This window comes from Camarhynchus parvulus, chromosome 24 (genome assembly GCF_901933205.1).
Source record: "Camarhynchus parvulus chromosome 24, STF_HiC, whole genome shotgun sequence".
In the NCBI taxonomy this organism is placed as follows: domain Eukaryota; kingdom Metazoa; phylum Chordata; class Aves; order Passeriformes; family Thraupidae; genus Camarhynchus; species Camarhynchus parvulus.
Window position 1 is genome coordinate 6,500,397 of NC_044594.1, and position 27,315 is coordinate 6,527,711.

General features: G+C 51.1%; 1 protein-coding gene across 1 annotated transcript; it reads right to left on the reverse strand.

Annotated features, from left to right (window-relative positions):
- Nucleotides 1-954: 954 nt before the first annotated feature.
- Nucleotides 955-27,315, reverse strand: SNX19 (sorting nexin 19). Its single transcript, XM_030965037.1, has 11 exons — nucleotides 25,177-27,315; nucleotides 24,500-24,638; nucleotides 23,942-24,042; nucleotides 23,672-23,791; nucleotides 23,015-23,142; nucleotides 21,772-21,868; nucleotides 21,347-21,533; nucleotides 19,136-19,265; nucleotides 6,656-6,840; nucleotides 5,861-5,948; nucleotides 955-4,793 (listed from the first exon to the last, which is right to left on the reverse strand). Exons 1-11 carry the CDS (start codon nucleotides 26,698-26,700, stop codon nucleotides 4,661-4,663), a joined length of 2,832 nt encoding a protein of 943 aa, XP_030820897.1. The 5' UTR covers nucleotides 26,701-27,315; the 3' UTR covers nucleotides 955-4,660.

Consider the following 27,315-nt stretch of genomic DNA (forward strand, 5'->3'; position numbering starts at 1 on the left):
GACCCAAGCATTCATTGTATCAGGTTTTTCTTATTTCCTCTTTTTTTTTTCCTTTGATATAATATTACAAATTTCGTGTGGAATTCCTCGTTTTCAGACATTCCCTATTTCCTTACAGCTTAGCAAATTTCCTGCTCCAGCACTGACAGCAAGGAAAACTTCCTAAGCAGCACTGCCAGGGGATGTGGAGATGGGTCTGAGATCCCTGCTTCTAGGAGAGTCTTTCCTGTTTGCCAGAAGAAAGCAAATTATCCACATTGCTTCCCTGGTTTTAGACTCCCTGGAGAGCCCAAACTGAGGAGTTTGTGTCAGGGAGAAAGCAGCAATGCTGATGGGGTGAGAAATTGTTCTGATTCCTGGCCAAGCTTTAAGGACTTTGGTTTTTCTCATGTCTGAGCAGTCCCCCTGTGTGCCAGGAGGGAAAACCTGTCCCATCCTCACTGTCCCCTGCCCTGGCCATGCATTTTGTGACACCTGGGAGTCACATCCACCCTTTCCCACTCACACCCAGCCTCCTCCCCACTTGTTCTTCTCTACCAAATGTCACAGACATCGTTTATGAACAATCCTGAAGATTTTTCCTCCTGAGAAGCTGAGAGGCCTCGGGAACAAAATGGAAACATTGATTATCTGCTGCTGTGGAATGCAACAGGTGCATCTGTGATTGGTCCATGTTGGTTGTTTCTAATTAATGGCCAATCACAACCCAGCTGGCTCAGACAGAGAGTCCCAGCCACAAACCTTTGTTATCATTCTTTCCTATTCTATTCTCAGCTAGCCTTCTGATGAAATCCTTTCTTCTATTCTTTTAGTATAGTTTTAATGTAATATATATCATAAAATAATAAATCAGCCTTCTGACACATGGAGTCAGATCCTTGTCTCTTCCCTCAACCTGAGACCCCTGTGAACACGGTCACAACCAAAGGTAGATTTTAAATTCTGGCAGAGAAGTAAGTTTGAAATAAAGTCTTATTGCACACAAGTACATGGGAGTGAAGGTTTGCTCCCCATTTAACAATTAAATGGGTTTTCCAGACAGCAGAATTCCACACAGACTCCAAGAGCACCACAAACAGCTGATACAAAGGGTTGAGTACAGGAAATGGGACAGGGAGTCAGTGCATGGTGGGACTTTTTTCCCCTAAAAACACAATTTAATAGTTATTTAGCTCAGAGTGGTGCCTTGGAGCTCTACACCACTGCACAGTCATACACAGGAGCAGTCCCTGCTTCCAGGAAGCTTCCAGTCAGCTGTGGGACACTAAGGCAGTGGGAAGGGGAACACTTCACAAAATCATCAAGTGTTGGGCTGGAGGCAGATCACACAGGGCTGAAGGACCTGGAGAGGGAGAGCTGAGCACCCACCTGAGGCAGGTACTGCTCTTGACCTAACGTGACACAAAGCTGCAACTCCTTCTTGAGGTCAAATCTGGCTGCTCTCACCACCCACCCTTTAGAGAGGTGGCTGGAGCCTTCTGCAAATTTCTCCTGCAAATTCCTCCTACAAATTCCTGCAGAAAAAAAGGAGCTTGCTGGGAATATGACACACTGAGCAAGCTTAAGCTTTCTTGTCAACTTTGTTTGTTTTACCAGAGCAGTTTTTCTAGTCTTAGTCCAATGGAAATAAACTTTCAGCACACCTGAATGCAGCAGTTTGTATCTGCCACCATTGTGCTCAATTGAATCCCAAAATCACAGGGAGGCAAAGAACTCACAGTAGATGAAAAAGCTGAGCGTTTTATTGGATTGGTTTTAGTCCTTAACAACACGATGCAGAGAGGGGCTCTTTGTTCCTGGACACTTCACCTCAGCTGCAAGGCTGCACAAGGAGAGAATGGCAATTTGAAGCCCAGCCAGTGAGAGCATGAGAAAGGACTCCAACCCCTCATATCTGAGACAAAAAAGGGGGTTCTGCAGAGTGAAACAACATTCTGTAACTCAAACTCCTTAGGTCTGTTCCCCACTCCCACTCTGCCACATAAATAAATCTCCTTTCTCTCTCTGTCCCAGCTCTCTCTATCTTAACACAGAGGGGGATGTTGCTGCTGGGACAACCCCAAATCATCGCTGCACCAGCACAGCAAAGCACCCAAAGCTCCCAAACTGGCAGAAATCACAGATTATTTCCATCTGGAGGACTGAATATTCAGTCATTTGCATCATTTCAGAGAGGGGGTTAAAAGCTGGGAGAATTTGGGCTTCCTGGCAAAGGAGAAGTGTCAGCTCATCCTTCCAGTGCCACATCCAGTGTGTGTAGGGACTGTTTCAGACTTTTGCCCTAACCTGGAGCTGGCAGTGGATAATTTGTACTCCAAGCCTCTTAATGTTCTCCCTAATCAATGAGAGAGCACAGTCCTGGAGCTCCAAAGCCACACAATTCATTGGGAAGCAACAGCAAACAAGAACAGCAGGAACATCTGGGAAGCCACCAGGCCCAGGTGCATCACCCCTGGCTCAGGGTGCCCTGTCCCCCTCCTGACAGCTGGGGTGGCCAATGGAAGCAGGAGGAAAAGGAGGGAAACAGAGCCTGGCAGTGAAAGAGAAGCAGATATTTAAGGGTTTATCTGAGTCCTGCTTCCCAAACTGCTGCTTGGCCATTTGGGGTTATCCCAAAGCATTCTCCACCTCATCTACTCTTAAACCACTTAACTCACACCTCCTTTCTTCTTCAAGCAGGTGGCCAAGGTACCATCTCTGAAGCCTTCCTGCTGAGAAATGGCTCCAGTGGTGATGAAGGACTCATTTGCTTCATGACACTGGATTCTGCCTGGTCTTGGGATGTCCGCAGAGCTCCCTGAAAATCTATTTGCTTGCAGCAAAATGATCCCTCTCTGTATTTTCACACAACAGAAACCCAGAGCAGCTCACACTGTTGTGTATCCATAATTTAGCAGCTCCTTTGGAAGAGCAGCACAGGCATGTTGGAGTTACACTGCCTTCTCTCCAAACATGCCATGGAGCAGCCAGCTCCAAAAAAACTGCAGCAGTCTCTTCCAGCCTGGAATTCCATGTTCTGTGGGATGAAACCACCTGGTCCTGCAGCACAGACACCACCTGTGATCCTGCATGGCTCCTGTGTGGAGCCTCCTTGGATCTGCAGAGAACCTTCACCAGCCCAGGGCAGCACTGCTCAGTCTGTGCTTCGCCCAGAAAATACAGCACAGCAGGTCACCAAACTGGTCACCAAATGTCACCAAACTGGTCACCAAATTGGTCACCAAATGTCACCAAATTGGTCACCAAGCTGGTCACCAAAACAGGTTACCAAACTGTGTCATCAAACTGGGTCACCAAACTGGTCAACAAATGTCACCAAACTGGTCAGCAAATGTCACCAAACTGGTCACCAAGCTGGTCACCAAATGTCACCAAACTAGTCACCAAATTGGTCACCAAACTGGTCACCAAGCTGGTCACCAAGCTGGTCACCAATCTGGATCACCAATCTGGTCACCAAGCTGGTCACCAAGCAGGTCACCAAACTGGGTCACCACACTGGGCTGTGGCTGCATGCTCTGAGTCCTTCAGTTCTCCCAGGAACCTGATTGCTGAGCAACATTAAATGCTCACAAAGCCACTCAAGTCTTGGACAAGCTGGAGAAGCAGCTCCAAGTCCACGTGCCTGAGCAGCTTTCCAGAGCCCTGCAGGGAGCTGTGGCAGCAGCAGGCCCAGCAGAGCAGAGCCCAGTGGCACAGCCACGAACAGCAGAGCTCAGGCTGTGCTCCCAGCTCTAACCCACTGCCTGTCCATGACACACAGCCAGGATTCCCCTGAGCTCAAGGTCCTCGTTCCCCTTCCAGAGCTTCCTGTGACAGCCACGTTTGTGTGGGAGCTGATTTGCTGCTGTGTCCCACATGGCTCAGCTCCTCTGGCCTGTGCCTTCCAGGTGACTGTCCCAGGGACTAAAAGGTGACTCAGAAAGCACAACATAAACAAGTCCTAAAGTCCAGCCAAGCCACCACTCCTCCCCAGCCTGAGGAGAGTCTCTTTGCCAGGATCCCAGCCTGCCTGCACCTACTGAGAACCAGAGCAGGGGCAGGGAGAAGCAGCTGATCTCTGTCCCTAAGGCAGGGCAGCTCCTCTGATCCCTGCTCTCACCTCCCACGTATTTGGGCAGTTGGATGCTGAACTTCAGGACATCTCCACACTCCAGGACTTCTCCACACTCCATCCTTTCCCCATCTTCCTTCTGGGGACACGGCTGGTGCAGAGCAGGCACAGGGCAGGCTGCTCAGACAGCAGGGACAGCTCTGCACCCCTTCCCTGTCCTGCAGAGACCTTCAGCAGCAGATCCCAGCACACCAACTCTCAGTGCCAGGTGGACCTGAAGCCACAAAAGCAGATCTCCTGTGCTCTCTGTCGATGTTAGAGATGTTCAGAAGGGTCTGTGGTTCCTTCTCCAGCTGGTCAGGCTGGTTCATTCCAGGCTCCCCATCAGGTCAGCAATGGAACAGATGCTGCACAGCACCTCTGGCCCCTCACACTGGGTTTGATCCATCACCAGCTGACACAGAGAAGCCTGGAAGCAGCTTCACTTAGCACTGCAGGGAGAAATTCCTTACAGGAAGCTCCCAGGCACGTTCAGTAAAGGATGAAAATCCAACACTCCATCCCTGTGGCTGCTCCTCTCCTCCACTGCCGGGGCACCAGGCCTGGTTAAAGTGCTGGGACACCTTTGTCTGTGCCATCTTTGTCTGTGCCTGAGGCAGCTGCAGCCTCAGGCTCCTTGCTAGAGCCCTTCAGAACCAAGAACTCCAGCAGAATGTCCAGGAGGCAGAACACCAGGTGCCTGGAATGGAAAAAACACAAAGTTTAGGCTGGTCAGGGCGTGGGAGGCAAAGCTGAGCATAAGGAAAGAGTGTTCCAATGCTCCAGGGGAGAGAGGAACAATATCAGGTCCCCAGAGAAATGTTTCCAGAGGTGGTTCAGCTTTTTTTCACCTCCCCCAAACCAGTGGGTGTTGAAGTTGCTGAGCAGCACAGAAAACACAAATGCATCTTCTGGAGCAAAACGTGTGTTTAACAGGATCACAGGATCGCTGAAGACAGAAAAGACCCCTGAGGTCACCAATCCCTGCCTTGTCAACCAGCCCAGAGCACTGAGTGCCACTCCTGTTGTTCCCTGGACACCTCAGAAGATGGGGACTCCAACACCACCCTGAGCAGCCCTTTTCAATGTTTAACAACCCCTTTCAGTGAAGAAATACCTCCTGATGTCCAGTCTGACCCTCATTTCTCTGCTGTCCATCACCAAACCCTTGCCTTCCAGACTCACAGCACTGGGAATACACAGAAACAACCCCTACACAGACCTGCAGCTCCTCCAGAACCAAACTCAACCAGGATTTGTCTTACTTCCCTGACATCCACTAACTAAGCAGGCCAAACAACATAATTAACATGACTGGCTTAATAACCTGCAGCCAGATATGCAGATGTCCCCCGATATTGCAAGTTTGGAGTAATAAACTGGATGTGTTTGGTGCCAAGCAGCACTGGCAAAACCCTGGGCACAGCTCTCAGAGCCCACCAGTGTAAAGACCAAAATAACAAACCTGATTATCACAGGCTCAAAGCCCACCAGGGTGAAGAACACAATCACAATCCTGTTTATCACAGGCTCAGAGCCCACCAGGGTGAAGAACACAATCACAATCCTGTTTATCACAGGCTCAGAGCCCACCAGGGTGAAGACACAATCACAATCCTGTTTATCACAGGCTCAGAGCCACCAGGGTGAAGACCACAATCACAATCCTGTTTATCACAGGCTCAGAGCCACCAGGGTGAAGACACAATCACAAACCTGTTTATCACAGGCTCAGAGCCCACCAGGGTAAAGACCACAGTCACATACCTGTTTATCACAGGCTGGCTGAGTGACTCCAGCACCAGGTTCCAGCTCATCTGACACTTACTGGTCCCAAGGATTTCCTGGATCACATCTGGAAGCGTTGGAGACAAAGCTTTAGGCAGTGAATATTTCCACAGGTCAGCCTTCTCCTGGTGGGTGCTGAATCAAAGCTCATGATGGTGCTCTGGGGCTGGGAGAGCAGGGAGTGCCAGGAAAGCATTCCTGGCTGGAAGGGCACATACCAGCAGTGCTTTTTCATTCCCAAAGGACAGTGAGGGCCCTTTACACTGATGAAGGAGTTAAAAGTTCAGACTGCACTCACAGGGATCAGGCAGCAGCTGCTTTAATGCCAAAGGTCCCCGTGTCAAACTTCAAGAGAGGGAAATCCAGTGCAGCTGGGCTTGGGATTTGAGTCCAGTGCAAAAGCCACAGGCTTTGCATGGTGACTTTGCTCACCATGGGACCCTCTGGCAGCAGGTGGGAGCAGAGCTGTCCTGAGCCCTGCCTTGTGAGGTGGCTCAGAACTGAGCACTGAATCATGGCCTGGACTCGCTTCCCTTCCCTCCGAGCTGGGCTGCTTCCCAAACCCTTACACAAACTATCCAGAACTGGAAAACTCTGGGTTTTGCTTGCAGGAAACCATCAAACCTCAAGGGTCATGAAGGTTTCCCAGTGCCTTGGCACGAGCAGCCTCCATCTCTGTATTTAAGCACAGTTCCAGAGATTCCAGTGCACTGGAGTGTTCCCCAGCTGCTTTCCTGCCCCAGGGCAGCTGACAAGTCTCTGGGACACACTTACTGGGCAAGATCCCCATCAGGCTCTGCAGGGCCTGCTCTGCTGTTGCCTTCTTCTGCTCCTCTGTCCTGGGGGGTTTAGGCACTGCTGGTAAAACTCCTCCAGGCCAGATGGATTCCTGCAGCAACTGGAGGTACTGGACCCAGCGCTGGGTGCAGGTCAGGGTAACCATCTGCACTTCCAGCCACCTGCAGCAACAGGGAGAGAGACAAAGGTCAGGAAAAGTCCAGCTTGGGACCCAGCTGGGATATTTCCGCCCATCAAGAGGGTTAAATCAGCTTCTTTGGTTTTGTTATTGTGCAGTTTTCATGTCTGTACACCTTGTATTTCCACAAGTCTTAATTAGCTGAGTTTTCCATGCACCAAGAGTGGGATATGTTCCCTGTGTTATTGACAAATGGGACAAGCAAAGGCCATAAAAGCCCCATCACCCTGCTAATCACAGGGACCCAAGTGAATCACTGGTGCCTAAAGAAAGCCCAGCTCAGGGATACAACTGGCCTGAAGCTCCTAAGTTATCTCCAAGCACAATTTGAGACAGAGCTGGAGGAACTGGTGTTTAACTACAAACCTCCAGGAAGGACTGGAAGGACATGAGCCCTGTTCTGGCAGCCTCTGCTCCTCTCATCAGTCCCTCTGCTACCAAGACAGCCAAGGATGTCTTTCCTGGAGACCAAAACACACTCCAAGGATGACAAGCCATGAATATCCTGATGCTTCACCCCTCTCTCATCCTGCTGTCCTTGCGGCCCTGCTGTCCAGTCCAGCTCCATCCACTGATGACAAGCAATGAAATAACAGAATCCCCAAATGGTTTGATTTTGGGACCTTAAAACTCATCTCATTCCAGCCTGGGCAGGGACACCTTCTACTAGACCAAGCCCCATCCAACCTGGCCTTGGACACATCCAAGCATGGGGCAGCCACAGTTTCTCCAGATACCCTGTGCCAGGGTCACCACACTCTCACAGCCAAGAAGTTTTTGTTCCCATCCAAAATCCAACAGAACTGCTGATGGTCCCTCCTGCTGGGGCAGGACTGTGCCCTTTCTCTGTAACCACCTGCAAATCCCCAAATCCCTGCTCCCCAGAAGGGCTTGGAGGGGTTTGCAGCTGCACTGGATGATGTGTCCCCACCAGCCAGGGGCTGGCCAGGCACAGTTTCTAAATCAACCATATGGATGGACCCTCTTGCCCAGATGTGAAATCACTTCCTAGTCACAGCACAAGCCACAGCCACCAGTCACAACCTGCACTGCCTAAAATCTTTGTCCTCAGGATGAGGAGAGGTGTGATGGTGTTCACAGGGGTCTGAGGATAATGGAAGAGATGAGGATCTGACTCCATGTTTCAGAAGGCTTGATTTATTATATTATGATATATATTACATTAAAACTATACTAAAAGAATAGAAGAAAGGATTTCATCAGAAGGCTAGCTAAGAATAGAACAGGAAAGAATGATAACAAAGGCTTCATCTCAGACTCTGTCCAAGCCAGCTGACTGTGATTGGCCATTAATTAGAAACAACCAACATGGGCCAATCACAGATGCACCTGTTGCATTCCACAGCAGCAGATAATCATTGTTTGCATTTTGTTCCTGAGGCCTCTCAGCTTCTCAGGAAGAAAAATCCTAAGGAAAGGATTTTTCATAAGAGATGTCTGCGACAGAGAGGCCGTGGATGAATCCCACAGGAAGGTTCAGCAGGGCTCAGGGTGCAGCACTGCTGGTGCTGTTGGCCTCGCTGGCAGGAGGCTCTGGAGCAAAGCTGGGAGTGTCAGCACAGCACTGGGGTAGGGAAGAGGCTTGTGATTCTGCCAGTTCTTCAAGATTCCCAGAGGACAGGAGGCAGCCAGCAGGGCCAGGAGAGCCGTTCCTCTTGGCAGCTGCTGTTCGTGCTTGCAATTCCGTCACCACTACGCCCCGGCAGCTCCCAGCACAGCCAAGAGCCCTGCCAAGGCAAACTTTATTTAACCTGCACTCTGCCAGACTGTCTGCATTCTTCCTGGGAGAGGCACTCGGGCCAAGGGTGTCCTTCCCCACACAGCTGGGCACCGAGGAACAGCAACACCCAAAGGAAGCAGGTTGGCATCATGTGGGACAGGGCTGAGGAGTGAGCAGGAAATGAGGTGTAAACAGTGATTCTTGAGGGATGCTGTCCTGGTTTAGGGCAAATCTGGGAGAAAACCTCCAAAGGGGACCCCTCCAGAAAGCAAACCCACACGGCCCCTGTGCCCAACCCGTTCAGGAAGGATTCCTTGGAGAGAAGTGGAAGGAAGCTGTTTATTTAACAGGCACAGCACCCCCAGCACACAAAATGAACAATACCGGATGACACCACTCTGTCACCACTCTGCAAAAGATGACAAATTCAGAAGGTCTCTCCTGTGGGTGCTCACTCTGTTATCAGTCCCCCCAGCACTGAGGATGGCTGCTGCCCAGAGTAGACCCTGGCAGGCCACAAGGTGCAAACTCTCGGTGTTTCCCAGGTCCCAGTCCAGAGCAGGTTCAAATAGGTCCAAGAACAGGAAAGAAAAACAGTCCAGGGAAAATTCAGCAGCTAAACTAACTAATGAGCAGGAGCAAAAGCAAGAGCAAAGCAGGAGCAAGAGCAAAAAGCAAAAGCTGCACTATGTACTGCCCTGTCTGTGTGTCCTGCTCACTGTTGGGGGAGTGAGCAGGCTGATAACAAAACAAAACAGCAAACAAAACAAAACAGAACAAAACAAAACAAAACAAAACAGAACAAAACAAAGCAAAGCTTTGCTCTTCAGAGCCAGTCTTGAAGGCACAGAATAATATCCAGCATAAACAGAACACAGGACTGGGGATACAAGCATCATAATGTCACCTTAGGACAGATGCACACCTAGGAAACAGCAGCTGGAAAGCAAAGGACATTAAAAAACCTGAAAAGGATCTCAGTGCAGTGGTAGAGCTGGAATGTCTCAGAGCAAGGGACACAGGTGAGGTTCCCAGTGCTCCCAGGACTGGCACTGGAAATGGGGAGCACATCCTTCACGCTCAGCATTGCCATGGACACGGAGTGTGGATGCTGCTGCAAGGTAAGGCCAGAGGTGCAAACCTCCCACCTGGCTTAGAGGACAAAATGTCACATCCTAGTCCTGACTGGGAAAAGCCATGTTGGAAATACGATTAAAAAGGTTTTAATCTCCAGCCATCAGCAGAGTTTAACACTCTGGATCATGGTAAACCCTCCAGCTATTCCCAAGCAAATTAAAGTGTTAAACTGTGACTTCTCTAGGGGCAAGAGTTTTCATTAACACAGATTTTCATTAACAGGGTTTTTCATTAACATGTTTTCTTACACAACCCCCTCTCCTAGCTGAGAAAACATCTGACAAGCAACAGAAGTTCAGAGACTTGGGGACAGAGCTGCAGAGTCAACCCTGCACCAAGGGGGATCAGACTGAACATTGACTCCAAACTCATTACAGCAACAGCCACTTTCCAGCCTTTAAAAAGTTGCAGAAAGCAAAGAACAAGCTTTTTTTTTCCCCTTAGAGTTCCTAAAATAGCAAAAAAATCAAGCAAATAGTGAACAGAGAGGAAGTTGAACCTACAGAGAACAGCACACTTTTCCAGACAGCTCAAGAGCAAGCTGAGAAGTGACAAATGCTGCAAGGCCCCACACAAACAACCTCCTGTATGCCCCTAAAACCACCAGAATTAGGCAACAAGGCCCCCAAATAACACCTCTAAATGTGATCTCACAATTTAAATGTGATCTGCACACACTGGGAGCAGGTGAGTGCTTGCAGGTCTGGATTCCCACAGTTGTGAAACACCAGGGATGGATTTTCCTCCTTGGGCTGGCAGCTTTGGGAGGGAGAGGGCAGCATCTGGGAATGGCTCCATGGGTCCTGCACAGCTCCACACAAGCTCCTGTTAGAGGCCAACTTGCCCTTGCTCAGAGAGCTGGGGAAGGAGCACCCAAACCCACAAAGTTTACAAGGAAAAGTCAAGAAATGGGAGAAGAAACAAAGAGAAACCAAAGGCAGGTGCAAATGGAACAAAGACCAAAGCACCTCTGCTCTGGGCTCCCTTCTGCCAGTGGAGCCATTCCAAAGGCATTGGGAAGAGGAGAATGGGGATTTGGGAGCAGTTTTGAATGAATTAGAGGTGGGATTTCTGAATTGTTTTTGATGATGTGCTTTCTTTTCTTATCTTCTACATAGCAGGAACGGTGAGTTTAGCTCACATCTTTACTGTATGGGTCAGAAGGTCAAAAGACCTTTAGTTACAAGACCTTTTACGGATTTATTGACTAATAAAACACTGCTAATAAGGATATTTGTGTTTTTGACTCAATCTTTAAATATTCCATCTTATGGACTCATGCTACAGTGTAAGCTTTCTTAGCTAATCATGTTATGACACACAAACCTACAGTGCTGCATCCTGAACTCCTTGTTTACCCTTTTATTTTTATATCTTAAACTATAAAATCTAAACTTTCTTCTACTTAATTGAATGCGTCTTTGTTTTAAACTATAAATCCACATTCTTGCTTGTATCATTTAAGTTTGGAAGTCTTTTCCAAGGTCTCAGGTCAAATCATGTGTTTAATTCTAAGCTTTGGCTTACAGGCCCAAAGTTCTGAGAGTTCTTTACATTTCAGATTCTAACAGAGGAGAATCATCAAGACTGGTCCATGTGGCTCTAAATCCACTCTGGGGGTACAGCTGAGGTTTCAAAAGAAAATCTCAGCACACACTGACCTGTCATGAAGAGTTTTCTTCCCTCCTCTCAACCACAGTCAACCATCAACGCCCATTTTGGGGAATCACATCCCATCCCAGAGCTGCACCAGCAGCATTAAACTGTGAGGAGCAAAGTAATTCACAGAATATCCTGAACTGGAAGGGACCCACAAGGAAAGTCAAGTCCCACTGCTGGCCCTGCATAGGACATCCCAAGAATGCCCCCTCAACTCCCACACCTGTAGTTGCATCTCAGAGAGAGTCACACTAACTTTATTGGAAATTCCTACCTGAGTAAACCCCAGAAAATGGCAAACTGACCTTTCCACCAGGCAGACTTGCTGCACCAGGACTGGGATTAACCCCTCAGGAACTCCAGATATCTGCTGGTTCAAAGCTGACCTTCACCAGCAGGTCACAGATGATTTTTTGTGCTATTAAAGGCCCAAGAATTTGAGATTCATGTGCCACACTGAAAGCACTCACACACTGCTCCCAGGTAGAAATAAATCCACCAAGAAACATAAATAGACCTCTCTTATTTATTTATTTTTTGTATTTTTGGATGGCTGATGAGTTACTATTTTCATTCTGCTATTTCATGAAGAAATAGCCTTAATAAGAAAGAAAAAAAATAAACCCATCACAGAACCATCTCCTTACACTTCAGAAATAGATAAAGTGACCTCCTGGGCTCAGAATGCTTTGATAGTGCCCAATGCAAAGAGCCAGACTGCAAAGGCTACTGAGGCCTGGAAGATAATCTGCAGGGGCATAACTTGTCCATGCTGTAAGGCACCTCTGTTTGAAATAGCTGCTGGTGGAGGAATGAAAGGGCTGCTAAAAAAGAGCCAAATTAATGCCACGGTTCAAGCTGGAACTCCAAGGTCAGCTGAAGGGGTCCACAATGACAAGAAGGCACTGGGAATGAAAAACAAGGGCTGGGGGTGTGCAAATCTTGGCCTTCCTTGGGCTCCTAGGAGGGAGGAAAGGCAGGCTGAGGGTCAGGAACAGGTAAATGGGCTTGGTTTTACCTGGCTGGAGCCTCTCACTTAACTGGACTGTCCAGAGAGCTCAGCTCAGCAAGTAAAACCTGGACAGGCTGGATTTGCTTAGTCTGGACATCAAAGATGTACTAAGAATGAACAAAGAAATGTGATACTCTGCAGATTTACAGCCACCTGCCAGAAATGGATAAAGACCTGCTTGTTTTATCCATCAAGGTGAGGATAAAAGCTGAGATAACTTCAGCTAAGGAACAGTCAAGCTAAATATGCTGACTGTAATTGAAACCTGAAGCAATAGCAATTGTGATTTCCTCAAACCCAGGGGTTTTAAGGATTTAGATAAACACAAAGTGAAGACCTAGAAGATGAAAAAAGGAGAAAGCCTCTCTGCTTTAGCTGCATAAATACAAACAGCTCTACAAATATACATGAACTAGAATGTCCAGCTCAACCATGACTGCTGCCCACCCCAGAACAAGGCCCCCCTGCCCTAAGGAACACAGTGTGGAGATCCAGAAGCTCAAAAAAGGCCTCTGGGACCAACGTAGTGAAAAGGATTGAAGCAAAAAAGCAACATCTGGAAAACACAAGGCATTCAAGCATGACTCTGAAATTAAGAAAGTCTGGTGCTTAAATCGCCAGACCATCCCTGCCTTACCAGCTCTTGTTCCCCAAATTCCTCCTCAGATAATGCACAAGATTATCCTTAACTCAAGGGTTCAACAGGAGGAACATTTCAGTGCTTTGACTGAAAAACCCTTCTGAGGAAACCTTGTAAAAACGAAGCAGCACCTGCAGTGGGCACAGCAAGAACTGAAAATCACAAATGGAGTTTTTGCCCTGAGGCTCAGCTTTGAGCACCTGCTACCTGAGCCTAAATCCACCTTCTCCACACAGCAGAAACATGTGCAGCATGCTCAGCTCAGCACCTTCAAAGCAACCTCACACGTGTCCAGGCCATGGGTAAACCCTGTGCTAAGGAAAGAAAAGGAAAAATAACCTCCATAAATGAAATTACAAGAAGCATCCTGAGGCCTTTTAAACTCCTGCACAAATTCTCCTTCTTGAAATGTTCCTCTGCTGCCCTGTGAAGGTTTAGAGTTGCAAAGAACCTGTCCTGGACCTGGCTGGCTTCCCACCTTTCCTGCTTGACCCAGGAAGAAACCCTGAGAGATGTGGGTATGCAGGACATCTTACTGTGGGGCAGAGAGGAAGGAAAAGAAATCATTCTCTTCTGCAGGCAGTCATTCATCCCTGCAGGGAGGAAAGCACCCCTTGGTTCTGGGATTTCTGTGCCATTTCATGCGTTGCTCCCTCAAAACATACCTGCTGCAAGAAGAAATCATGGAAACTCACAGGGCTGCAATGGCTTCACCCTGCAGGGAATGAACCATTGCTTTTCCCAAGCTAGATCTTCCTCTGATGCCCTGGGGCTCAGGGAAGGGGGGGGAAAGGTATGTGATTAAAATAATCGTTCCCAAACCCCCTTGATTTTTCATAAAGCATCCTGGCTTTTGATAACATCTTCTTCAAGTATTTATTGAGCCAATTAAGCTCTCAGTGGTGCCCCAGGGAGAGGCCAGGCTGTCTCAGCCAGACCCTGCTTGGAACAATTGCTTCATTAGCCCACTTCAGAATCAAAATACATAAATCCACTATTAACCCTTCTAAAACCAGGGAAAACTAAAACCAACAGGGAGACATTACTTCCACTCAATCCTTTTCTTCTTTGTTCTATTTGAAATAGGAAGTTGTTGAGCTTTTTTAGATCCAGGAAGAAAGCTGGCATGTGTAACTGTTGAAACAGAATCAGAGTTAGAATAATGTTGCAATTATTATCAAAGCATGGAGTGCTGGCTTCATTCTAGTGGCTGTTTTTGGAAGAATGCTGCTTCTAGAAGAGGGGAAAAAAATTTTGTTTGGGACAGAGATTCAAAGTCAGATCCAAAATTTCCAGGTGCTTGGAGACAACTGAATCGAGGCCCATTTCCAAGCTGATTTTATTTACTTTGCATATACACACCAAGACACACAGAGTCCTGAAATCACTTTTACTGACATACCACAGGCTGCAGTTCCTGCTGCTCCTCACGGCTACAACACAAACAGCCAAACCCAGAAATGAGGAATAAGATGCCATGAGGTTTGTTCCCCTAATTCCCAACTCTGGTGCTGCTTTTAGGCTTGTTTTTAGGGACAAAAACAAACAGGGACTTTGCTGCCACATACCTGGGTCTGCCAGCACAGCCCCTCTGTGTGCAGCTGCAAAGATCCTCATCAAATGTGCCCAAATCCACTCCCCAGGTAACAAACCAGGAGAATGAGTGGATTCAGATGCCCCAGCTGCACTGATATTGCATTTCTGCCAGCAAAACTCAGGCACTGCCTGAGGCTGCAGTGGTACCTGCCAGCCAGGAAGCCAAAGGGAAGTGGGAGCAGTCTGAGCTGTCAGACATGGCCCCTCCATGGCTCCAGGGCTGGCAGAACTCCCTGCCCATGGGCACTGTGCTCCCAGCACTGCCAGCCCAGGGGTGCTTGGCTGCTCCAGGTTTACTCAGGGACACTGAAGAGGGGCAGGCATCACTCTCTGCTGGTGGCACTTTCCAGTCAAGAGGATCAAGGTGGCTGCCAAGGGTCTTTGTGCCAGTTCTGTTGGCACAGAGATCAAAGAAAACCAAAGAGAAAATCAGAACAAAGCACCCAGGCAGGAGCTCTCTGAAGCTCCAGACCTCCTTGACTTACAAGTGCCTGTGACACTCAGCCTGACACCAGCAGAGCCCAACACCAAGGTGACAGCATGAACTTGCAAGAACCAGTTCTCAAAGGCATGATGGCCACCTGCAACCAGTGTCAAAGCATCTCTGCCTCTCCACCTACAGCTCACACAGACTGGAATGTCACCTCCTCAAATCTTCCGATGAGGGAACATGGACAAAGCCTGGAGGAGCACGAGAATGACCCAAAGCAAACAGCAAGCCAAGCAGTGCTGAGCTCGTGGGTAAGGCAGGGATGATTTGCATTTATTTTAACTCCTGCTCAGTGGAACATGACACCAGCAAAGCTGCCTGAGTAGTTCCACATGCTCCTTTCAGGCACAGGCACTTCCGAGCCTGGCACAGACTGTGCCCAGCCCTGCTCAGGTTCCAGGGCACAGACAGCCGGGATGTGCTGAGACACCTTCCCCCCACTCAGTGCTTTGTGGCCATGGTTTGCTGTTGGGCTGCATGGGAAGGAGCCAGGAAAAGCTTACAGACCAGGATCTGCCCCCCAAATCCTCCCAGGTCCATCTTTGCAGTGCTGGCACTCCCCTTTGGAAAGCAGAGGTGGTGCATGTCACCCTGGCCCCAGCACTGCAGGGCACTGACAGACCCCAGACCTGTGGCCACTGTGGGGACAACTGAGGGCAGGGTGTGGGGTCCCAGCAGGGTGTGGGGTCACAGCACGCGTGGTTCTCGTGTTTGCTGCGTATTTTTAACACCTCATTGACTCACAAGGCTCTAAAAAGCACCCAGATTCTCCAAATGCTTCCACCGGAGGCCAGAATAGCCCCACCTCCTCCCCTGTGCCAGCAGGTTCCTGCTGCAGGCTCCCAGGGGAAGAGGAGCTGATCCCTGCAGCCGCGGGAGGGAAGCGGAGCCGGACAGAGGCAGGAGGGGGCAGAGGGTTTGTTTACAGGCACGGCCCCAGCATGCTGAGAGGCTGCTGGAAGCAATCCGTCGGCCCCAGGGTCATTCCCACTCCCAGCCCCTCCATCCTCCTCTCCTTTCAGCTCCAAAAAAGGCTCACTCCCTGTTACATAATGGGATGGGCTCAGTGCAGACCCGGCTCGCACACGCGGCCGCCCTTTCCTCAACAATCCCTTTTTCGGTCATGGAGCCTTCCTGTCCCACTGCCACCGGCCTGACAGGCAGGGAGACTGATGGGGCCTGGCTCCAGCCAGCCCTGCTGAGGAGAACAGGGAAGGAGCAGCGTGCTGGGACGCTCCTTGCACAGAACAGGGAAGGAGCAGTGTGCTGGAATGCTCCTTGCACAGAACAGGGAAGGAGCAGTGTGCTGGGACGCTCCTTGCACAGAACAGGGAATTGAACAGTGTGCTGGGACGCTCCTTGCACAGAACAGGGAAGGAGCAGCGTGCTGGGACGCTCCTTGCACAGAACAGGGAAGGAGCAGTGTGCTGGGATGCTCCTTGCACAGAACAGGGAAGGAGCAGTGTGCTGGGACGCCCCTTGCACAGAACAGGGAAGGAGCAGTGTGCTGGGACGCTCCTTGCACAGAACAGGGAATTGAACAGTGTGCTGGGATGCCCCTTGCACAGAACATGGAATGGAGCAGTGTGCTGGAATGCTCCTTGCACAGCACAGGAAGGAGCAGTGTGCTGGGACGCTCCTTGCACAGAACAGGGAAGGAGCAGTGTGATGTTTTAAAAAAAAAAAAAAAAAAATTTTTTATTTTTTAAAAAAAAAAAAACAGTGTCTGGGATGCCCATTGCACAGAACATGGAATTGAGCAGGTCGGGAGGCTCCACCACCAGTAACAGTGTGCTCACAGCAATCATCTGATGGCACTGCCAGCCCAAGGGAGAAAGTCCCCAAGAATAAGGGGCCTGGCTCTTGGGAGAAGCTGATCTCGTTCTTGGTGTGAGTTTTGTTGGTTTGTGGTCATTTCTGTCACTCTGCATCGAGTGTCTCATGCCAGAGCAGAATCCTCATCTGGCAGCTGCAAGAGGGCAGCAGGAGCAGCACCTATCCTCCAAACACAAGCTGGCAGAGGAGTGTCCAGCAGCAGCCCCTCCAAACACTGCCAGGACACCTCATTTTCATCCCCTACCACTTAACCCAGCCACTGGCAGGAACAGGAAGGATCTAATCTCCTGAAGGGATGATGCCCACTCACACTTTGTGACGAGCAATGGTTGAAGACACAACACAAATCCATCTGCTGTCCCATGTTTGTCTGCCTGTTCTCAGAGGCAGGAGCATCAGTTCCTTGAATTGCAGATGCTCCCAGAAGAGTTTCTGGTACTTTCCCCATTTGTAAAGGGTCCCCAGACACAGTGCCAGCCAGAATGGCAGTGCCAGGCTGAGCAGTGATCAAGTTGTAAATATTGAAATGGAAGAGAAATGTAACCAAATCCACACTGTGTCCCTGGACAGGCAGGTCTGAGCTGGAGACCTTCTGGTCTGCTCAGGACAGCAGTGACCACCTGGGCCAGGAATGAGTACAAGTCTCAGGGCCAGGGTGAATGGCAAACAGCAGGAAGGCTCCTCATTCCCCTGTCTCCACTGTGGAGGTAACTACAGGCAGCAGAAATGGGAGGAAAATGTTCCCTACAGCAATCCAGGTGCAACACCATCCTCCTGGTGACAGGTCAGCTCTTTCCCCTGTCCCCTGGGATTCCTGACTGTCCCACAACAAGAGCAGAGCCAGCCTCACCATGTGGATTTCAGCAAAGACACAGGGTTTGTTCAAGAGGTTAGCTGCACCCTGACCTGATGGGGACACCAAGAAGTCCCAGGGCTTCCCCATATCAGCCCCAGCCAGAGCTCTGCCTGCAGCACATGTGGGTTCACTCTGACCTGTTCAAGTGGAGCAGCTACAAACACATTCCTCCTCACTCTAATCCACCACACAACCCAGGGAGCTCCTCCACCTTCCAGCTCCAGGATGTGCTGTGTGTATCCCAACTTCTCTAGTGGAAAATGCCAGTGCCACGTGTGGGTGCTGCAGGCTCCCTGGGTGACCAGGACACAGCTTATTAGGAGGTGATGATGTGCCTGTTGAAGCTCTCATACCCCTATGCTTACACACACAGATTGGGTTGCAGCTTGTTCCCAAGAGGCCAGAGCCCATTCTGGAGAAGTGGGAGCAGCTCCCACCTCCTGCCACTGAAGCAACAGGCCAGGACTGAAGGACAGCAGTCCCTGACCTCAAAGCACTTTGGCAATCTCTGCTGAGGGCAGCTCAGGTTACCAGCTCTGTTATAATGAGCTGCCCTGCACATTCTGATGCTGGCTCTGGATGCCTGCAGGAGAAAGGGCACAGGAGTGGGAAAAGCACTGCTCCAAGACTCTCCCAAGCCCTTCAGGGAAGGCTTTCCTTGTGCTCTAAAAAACCACATCCTCAGTTAGTGATAGTCACCAACCTAAACCAAAAAACAGGAATTCTCTGTTTGTGTGTCTTGGCCTTGAGCCTTACCACCCAGAGGCCCTGGCCCCAGGAAAGCTTGGCAAGTCCACGCCAGCTGGAAGGGAAGCCTGTCCGTACTCCATGTGTGGGTCCCTGCCCCAGGCACAGGCAGAGCAGAGGGGTGCAGCAGTGAGAGCAGAGACCACACTCTGAGCTGTCACTGACAGTCACTGTTCCCTGGGCCTGTTTATTCTACTTCTGCAGGAGGAACAAGCTGAAGCCCTGGGCAGCACAGAGCAGGAGGCCAATCCTCCCCAGAGCGCCCCAGAGCTGGGCACTGCTGCCCTTGCACGAGCCAAGACTCCCACTCCCAGGGCTGGATCTTCCCTTTCCCTGATTTCAGGGGACAGGAGGCTGCCCATTAGAGCTGCTCACGGAGAAGGCAGCTCCTGGTGCAGATCTCTAAGGTGTTAACTCCACACTCATGGAGCATCTGCTTTACAGAACTGTGTGGCTGATGCACACACAGCATTTATCTGCATTCAGGCACAAGCTCCACTTCCAGATGTGACTCCAAAGGGAATGCCTCTCACAGAGCAGCCAGGTTGGTCACTCTAGCCTTACCTTTGAACAAGGGTCCCAAAAAGCACGTTGAAAACCTTCTGGATGTTCTCTGTGCACAGCCAGCCCCAGTGATCCACCAGCACCAGACGAAGCACGTCCAGGGCCAGGTCAGCCAAAGCTGTCTCGGAGTCTGCCAGGAGGAAGAGGAGGGGCAGATGAAGAAACCACCTCAGGGCAAATCTGGTGAAAAGCATCATCCCAGACTCATTCATTTCTCCCCAGCCTGGCCCTTTGTCCACACACAGATGACCTGCTGCAGCCCAGCCAGCCTGGGACCTGCCCTCCCCACTCGGGTTTCCATCTCATCCAGGCAGCCCCAGTCTCCCACCAAGGGCTGCACCAAAGGCTCAGCTCCTTCTCAATTAAACAGTGTGATTATCAAATCCCAGTTCATGTGCCCAAAACAGGTGACAGAGCAGGTGGTGGCTGTAGCCAGGAAGAGGTGCACTGCTGAGGACTCTCATCCTGGTCTTCCCCATTCCTTTCCCTTCTCCCAGCAGTTTTCCAGGCACCAGGGCTCTGTTGGTGGCTGCGGGCTGCCATCGTGTGGCAGATCCCAGGCTTGGCAGGGAGCGGGATGAAACACATCTGGATAAACCAGATTTACCAGTAAAAACACAAACCCACACACCTACCCAAATATCTCCACTGTACAGACCTGGGACACCAAACCTCCCTCTGATCCTCAAGGGGATGTCAGAGCCTTCAGCAAAAACAGTTTCTATTTGCTGAGGAATTACTTTCATGCTGTTTGGCCCTGAGGTGTTGTGCTGAACAAGCTCATTGATGTCCCACAAAACTACCTCAGACAGCCGCTCCCAGGCCACCACCCCGACCTGAGGCTGCTGCCTCGGCTCTGTTGTCCAGATGAGATCCTGTGCAGCAGCTTTTCCTCATTTGGCTCCCCTTCATGCCTCATCTCCCAACCTGTCTGTCTACAGAGATAATTTACACTCACAGTTTACTACTGGAAATAAAGGGAAGAGGGATTCTGGACCCCACACCTCTCCTCCTCTGCTCTTCCTTTTCCTAAAAGCTGGATTAATTAATTCCAGGATCTGACTTGGAAAAGACAAGGCACTTGGCACCTCTTGCTCTGGGCCATGCAGAACTTATGCCCACTTGCTTTGTCCCCTGAGACTTCCCAGTGCAGTCTGGAGCAGACTGGAGCTTCCCCAGAACCTCACACAGGGAGCATCCTCAGCAAGCTGTTTATTCCCACAGCATCCAAATCCTCTTCCTCAGAGCTGCTGGCCAACCACTTCCCAGAAGTCACTCCATGAGCAGATATGGACATGGGTTTGCCTTTTTACCCAGACATTTGTTTTCCTCACCCTGCCAGCCCAGCCTGAAGCATCCCAGACCCGCAAGCATTTGAGATCACTGACATTCCATTTCCCCAGAGTTCAGCTAACTTGGCCTGCTCTGTGCAGAACCCTGGCCTCCAACTCCAGTCCTGCTTCCCCAGAACCACGGGCATGTGTTCCAAGATTACAGGCAAAGCTGGTAGCACAGGCTGGGTTTCAGAACACCAGGCCTATCCTGTCACAAACACGTGCTTTCAGTCAGAGCTTGCCAAACTTGAACCACTGGGGAGAAGTTTTTTGGGAAGTTCCAGTTGATACAGCTCAGCTATTCCAAGAAAAAAGATTGGGGAACATATTTTTGCATGTGCTCAGGATAATCTTGTAACTGTTCTGAGGCAGCCCTGTGCTTCAGAGGAGGGTTCTAGAAGCAGAAAGAAAACATCATTCCTTGAACTGAGATTACATTTGTGCTACTCCCATCAAATCTATCTGAACTTAATCTCAAAAGGTCCTTTTATAGTGTATGGACATATCAAGGCTAACTGGAAATTACAGGAAACTGTAATTTGGCCCATTTTTAGTTTGTAAGAATTTGATTTTAGAACAGTGCCAGTTTAAGCAGCGTGTCCTTAAGAAACCTCTTAGTGCAGTGACTGTGCTGAGCACACCAAGGTGAAGATCTGCAGTGACACAACTGAGCCAAAACCCAATTTTCTCCCACCAGCCACAATGCCCAGAGCATTCACCAAACAGCACCAGAAAACCCAATTTGCTTTCCTTCAATCAAGATGCAACAGGCAGGAGAACAGGTCCTGAAGACTTTTCAAGCTGAACCTGCAGATGTTGGAGCTGTTGTGGTACCGAGGGGGAGAAATTCAAGCACTGAGAGAGGGGCTGAGCTCACCAGAGTCAGTGTCTGCATGTCCTCCCTGCTCTGCAGTGCTCAGCCCATCCATTTCTTCCTGCACAGAGATTTCCTTGGCTTCTCTGCCTCCCTGGCCTTCAGGAGCTTTGCTGGGGACTGCTTCCAGCAGCTTCTCCTGCTTCTGGATGAAGGATTCCATAGCAGCCAGGGACAGGGTGCCAGAGACCTACAAAAGTGTGTTAGTGCCACAGAGCCTGGCGCCTGCAGTGCCCAGACAGCCTCCCACCTGCTGGTTTGCACCCAGGTGTAGCCAACAGCACAGCCAGGGCTGCTTATTGTCCTTCTGCCAAGAGCTGGCATGTGGCAACAAGGCTGCAGCAGCCACAGCCCTGGTGGATGTTGATTATTCCCAAACAGGGCAGTGGTTGGGGTTGTGAAAGGATTACAAGAGGATCTGAACTTACAGCATTGCCCTCCCTGATGGAGTACACGATCCTGTCATGAGCTTCACTCACACTCAGCACTGGAGTGATTTTACTGGATGAGAACCTCAGCCTGGACCTGAAAAGCAGAGCCATGGCACAGTCAGTTTTCTCTGCAAGCTGTGAGTCATGAGTTTTCCAGCCTCAGCCAAGCCCCATGACCTGTTACTGCTGTCCACATGCAAGCTAAGAAATCTGATTAGACCTGAAGTGGTTCAAAAAAAGCATCTGCCTCCAGGATAACTCTGAGCTGGCAGTGAAACCATACAACAAAAGCTGTAAAGCAGTTTTCCTCACGTACACCTGAGCTGAGCCAAGGTTTTCCAGCATTCCACAAGGAGCTGTTACACAGAAGCTGATAGGGAGATGTAGGCAGATGTCAGCAAGGTGTGAGCACTGCAGCACACACAGGGAAGTGTTCAGAAAAGCCTCTAAGATGAAATACACTCAGCAGGATTGTGAAATACAATTATAAACATTGACAAAAAGAAGGATACAAAAGGACATCGGGATTTTGGGACAAATTGTAAAATAGCCTGTTTATCATTAAGGAATGTCCTTTTCAGCCAAAATGGTTCCAAACTTGTGCTTTTTGAGTTTGTCTTTCTGTCCAAAGCAGCTTTTTCCAGCAAAACATCACTTTCTGGAAAGAAAAAGCCATACTTGTGCAGAAATCCTCCCTTCCTTGGTGAGGGAAGAATCACTGATGAGACAATCACAATGAGACTGGGCACTGTCAGCAGCACCAACATTTGGTGAGGAACATACATGAAACAATCTTAAATATTACTCATAAATAGCTATTTAAATGTTTTCTGGACAAGGCCACTGATGGAACACAAGGGAGAGGCAGGAGGGGACTTTCAGGTAGATAATTTTCAGCTGCATTCTGCAATCATTCCCTGCATATATTTAAGGTTAAAAAGCAATTCCTCAGGACCATTAGTGTCTCTGCCGGCAAATGGCAACACCTCAGAGCTCCTTTAGGAAGAAAACTATCTTCTGTGGAAACCTGAGCATTGCTGGGAAACCCTTTAGATAAATGGAGCTCAAACAGTTGTGTTCAGCCAAGGAAGGAGGAAGTAATTCAGCTAGAGCATGACAGAATTTACTACCCAACACAGAATTTACTACCCAACACATAAAGCCCCAAGTCAGTTCTTCCCCACCATGGGCTTAGTTTATGCATTAATCCCTTGTTCTGCAAAGCTGAGGGAGCCCTTACTTGCTTTTCTTCCCGTCTGTCTGGGATTTCCCATCCACTTCTGACTCGCTCAGATCCTCCGTGGGGCTCTGGGGCTCTGACCTGGGGAACGCTGTCTTCAAGGTGTCCACGATGGCATTGACAACAATCTGCAAAGCCAGCCTTTAATTACTGCCTTTAATTACTGCATTGATCCTTGTTATTTAAATACATCAGGAGTTTTGAGACTTGCACTGGATTTTCCATTATTAACACAATTATTTCCATCCGTTAACATAAACTCTGACCCTTTATGGGTTTCTTGGCAAGCTGAGCACAACTCCAAAGAAAGGGTTTTGGCTCCTAGGAGACACTGAAGCCTAGGGAGCATCCCTGGGGGCAGCTGGAAAGGGCTCAGGTAAGCAGCTCCCCATTTTTCCCACCTTGTCTATCCTGGAGACAAGGATATTATTATTGCCTTTAATTACTGTATTCATCCTTGTTACTTACATGTATCAGGAGTTTTGAGACTTGCACTGGATTTTCTATTAAATAGGTTCTCTAACACAAACTCTGACCCTTTATGGGTTTCTTGGCAAGCTGAGCACAACTCCAAAGAAAGGGTTTTGGCTCCTAGGAGACGCTGAAGCCTAGGGAACATTGAAAGGGCTCAGGTAAGCAGCTCCACACTTTCCCCACCTTGTCTATCCTGGAGACAACGAAGGGCTTCTTGACAAAGGCGATCCTGGCGTCGGTGTTGAGGGCCAGGAATTCCTGCACCTCCTCACTGTTTGCAATCTCAGGGACTGCACACAATTGCTGCAAGGACAGATGGAGATTCAGATCATTTCAAAGTCAAGCTCCCAGCCTGATTGTGCAACGTGAAAAAGACATGGTGTGCTCCACTGTCTGCACAAAGCTGGCCTGAGCTCTGCTTTTAGCTCACAGGGGCACACACAAACATCTCACCTTCAGGAAAGATTCCAGCAGACTTTTCCTGGCTTCCACTTTATCGCTGTCCATGTTTCCAAATGGCAGATCAGGGAACAGTTTCTTTGGTCCTTTGATATCTACAAAGAAAACAAACCCACAGGCAAACTTGATAAAACTGCAAAATAACAGTAACTTTAATTTAAAAGACTTTTAGATCTTAAAATCTAAACATTTTCAAGATTAAAAATTGAAATTTTAAAATCTAAATACAGTTTTTAGTCTTTATTAAAACCTTAATGCTCTTATGATTAAGGCTATCCCCACACACTGTCTGGCATCAGCCCAAGGTAACACACAGACACCAGTGTTTATATGCATTGTTATGATGCAAAACTGCAAAGCCAACCGGTTGAAATTCCAGAAGAGATAAATCATTCCTCCAGGAGCTCTGCACAGAGCACTGGAGGATGTGGGCAGGGGACACAGCCCAGCATCCAGAGCTGAATGAGCAGGGCAGGAAACCCTGGGAGCAGAGGAACAGGGAATGGGAGAGAGGGAGAAGGATTTTCTCGGAGGGCTGCTGCAGGCACTGACTTTTCAGGAACTTGCGGAGCTCCGGCTTCTCCTCCAGCCGCGTCTGCAGGTTGAGGAACTCGCGGTAGCGGCGGTTCACGGTGTGATAAGCCACCTGCTGCAGGCTGCCCGCCGCCTCGCCCTCCAGGGCTGTCTCATACTGAGGAGGAAGGCAAAGGCATCATCCTCACACATCCTACAACAGCCCTGCTCCCTCCTCAGGCCCCACCCAGCAATTCCTCAGTCAACCCTTCCCTGAAGAGGAAGGAACCAATCATGACAGAAAAAAAGCAGGAAAAGATTCAACCAGCCCCACAGGAATCCCAAACAGCCACGGTGCCCGGTATTTCCCCCACTACCAGACTGTGCTGGTTTGAAAAGGAAGTCAGTTTTTTGGGAGTTTGTGGTCAAACCAGTCAGTGCTGAAATTTGAATATTGGCACCTGGTGTGGCCACTGAGGACATGGATACGCCTCTGAGAACACAGGGGGTTAAAAGTCACATCTTTCTGGTCACATCTCACAGCAGAAACTAGGGAGAATATATTTTCATGGGAGCACTGGCATTGTGCCAGCGTCAAACCACGACACAGACAAAATTTATTGTGGAGACCCACACAGAGCAAGTCCTCACTGCAAACAGCAGCCCAGGCGGTGGCAGGGATGTGGGAAGGGGTTGAGTACCTGGGGAGCCCTTACCTTGACGGTGTAGAGGGTGTAAGGGTGGAAGCCGGTCCCGCTGTGCTCCCGGGCAGTGATGGTCCCGGTGATCCGCAGGTTCTGGATGACCACCGGCCCCTCGGGGCTGCTCAGGGGCTCGAAGCTGAAGGTGCTCATGGAAGCTGTAGGGGAGGATGACAGCAGAGGCAGGCTCTGCCCAGGCTCTGGGGGAAACGGTGCTGGGCCTTCTGCTGCCCCCAGATCTCTCCCCAGGCTGGAGGGTCTTTGTGAGGAGAACCTCCTGTGGACAGCTGGGCTTTCCTCCTCCTTCTCAGCCGCTGGCTCGATCTGGATGTCAGGGCAGGAGCTCAAAGCAGAGGTGGGAAGCAGGCCAGCATCTGAGCTGGGGCCAGGGCCGTGGTCCAGGTCCCCTGTGCCATCCTCCGAGGCAGGTGTTCCCTCTGGCACAGAAGGGTCCTGGGGGTGCTCATCAAGGAGCTCTCCAGCAGGGGAAGGAGCCAGAAGCTCCACGTCCTGCCCCACGTCAGGCATGGGGGATTCCAGCTCCAAACCGTCACAGGGGAAGAGGGATCCCAGGGCTTGAGGGCGCAGGAAGGGTTCCTCTGCATGGCATGATCTGCTCGCCTCCTCTCCCTCCTCTCCAGCAGCCCCTGCCTCTCTCCTGAGCCCCTCGGCAGCCCTCGGGGACAGGGAGAGCCCGGGGGGAACTGGGTCCATCTGTGCCGGGAAAGGCAAGGAATCCGGCACGGGGGGTGCAGGGTGGGGCTTCCCACCCCGGGGCTTCTTAGAAAACGCCCCAATGAGCAGCAGGTTGATCCAGTCGGGATCGGACATCTTCCTGATGGCCGGCAGCAGCACGTTGCAGGCCACCAGCTCCACCACCACGAAACGTCCCGTCCGTGTCTCCAGGTGCGGCCAGGGCACCAGCGCCCGCAGCAGCGCGTCCACAGCGGCGCGGGCACAGCCCACCTCGGCCGCGGGGCTCAGCAGCGCGGGGTGCGGCCCTGCCAGCCGGCTGTACTCCCTCCACAGCGTCCGGCCGCCCTTGGGGTCAGCCCTCAGGGCGTCCCGAGCCCGCAGGAAGCTCTGCAGGTGCTGCCCGCAGAGCAGGAGCAGGCGGCGGGCCAGCGCTCGCCGATCCACCCGCTTCATCCGCCGCCGTAGCTCCGCGGCCAGTCCCAGCATGGCCCTCTCCACCTCGGCCTCGAAGGCCGGCTCTCTGCTCACCGTGCGGTACCACGAGGCCACGAAGTCCCGCACCACCTTGCGGACGGTGCTGGCGATCTCCTTCTCCAGGCGGCCTTCGTCCGCAGGGCTGCCGGCCGGGGCCCGCAGGGAGCTGACGAAGCGCTCCAGGCGCAGGCGGCGGCCGCGGGGAAGCAGGGCCGGGGGGCCCAGCCAGCCCCCCAGCACGGCCAGCGCCCCGCACAGCAGCCCCAGCGCCCGCAGGTCCAGCAGCAGCTGCAGCGCCAGCAGCCAGCCCAGGGCCACCAGCAGGGCCAGCAGCGGCCGGCGGGACCCCGAGGGGCCGCGGGCCGGCATGGCGGGGCGGGCAGGGACTGTCACAGCCGGGACGGTGGGCAGGGCTGCACGGCTCGAACCCCACAGGGCTCGGCCTGGGCTGCTCGAGCGGGGTCGGGGGCTCAACCACCCCGAAACCTCGGAGGGCACTGGCGCTCAGAGCCCAGCGGGTCCAGAGCCCTCGCTGGGCTGGGTCAGAAGGCCCAGACCGGGAGCCTCAGCGGACAGCGGGGCTCGCACAGTCCCGCACACCGCGACCCTGAGTGGGGTCCGGGGCGCTGCCTCCCGGGCCCCCACACCGGGCTCCTCATCAAGCACTGAGACCGAGAGAGCCCCCCAGACCGCGCCCTCGCCGAGGCTGGGGCCGGGTACAGCTGAGCCGCTTACCGGGCACCGGGGAGAGACACGGATCTCGCCAAGCCCGGTCCCTCTGCGGCTGACAGAGCCCAGCAAACCGGGACCCGTGATCGGCTATCCACAGCGACGCGACCGAACGGACCCTTCACCGCGTACGAGGACGCGTACCACAAGCCCCACGGCCCAGATCCCTTCACCGAGCACCGGCATCCAGCCCGCGGGGCCGAACACGGCACACCGGGAGCCCCGGGCCGCACTCACCGCCCGGGCCCTCCGCCG

What these genes read in the sequence shown, in the direction of transcription:
- SNX19 (XM_030965037.1), bottom strand. Translation starts at nt 26,700, where the DNA reads ATGCCGGCCCGCGGCCCCTCGGGGTCCCGCCGGCCGCTGCTGGCCCTG. An exon ending in ACACCCTCTACACCGTCAAG is followed by an intron (nt 24,639 to 25,176) that starts GTAAGGGCTCCC and finishes CTTCCTCCTCAG; the next exon opens with TATGAGACAGCCCTGGAGGG. An exon ending in CCATCAGGGAGGGCAATGCT is followed by an intron (nt 21,534 to 21,771) that starts GTAAGTTCAGAT and finishes ACACTTTTGTAG; the next exon opens with GTCTCTGGCACCCTGTCCCT.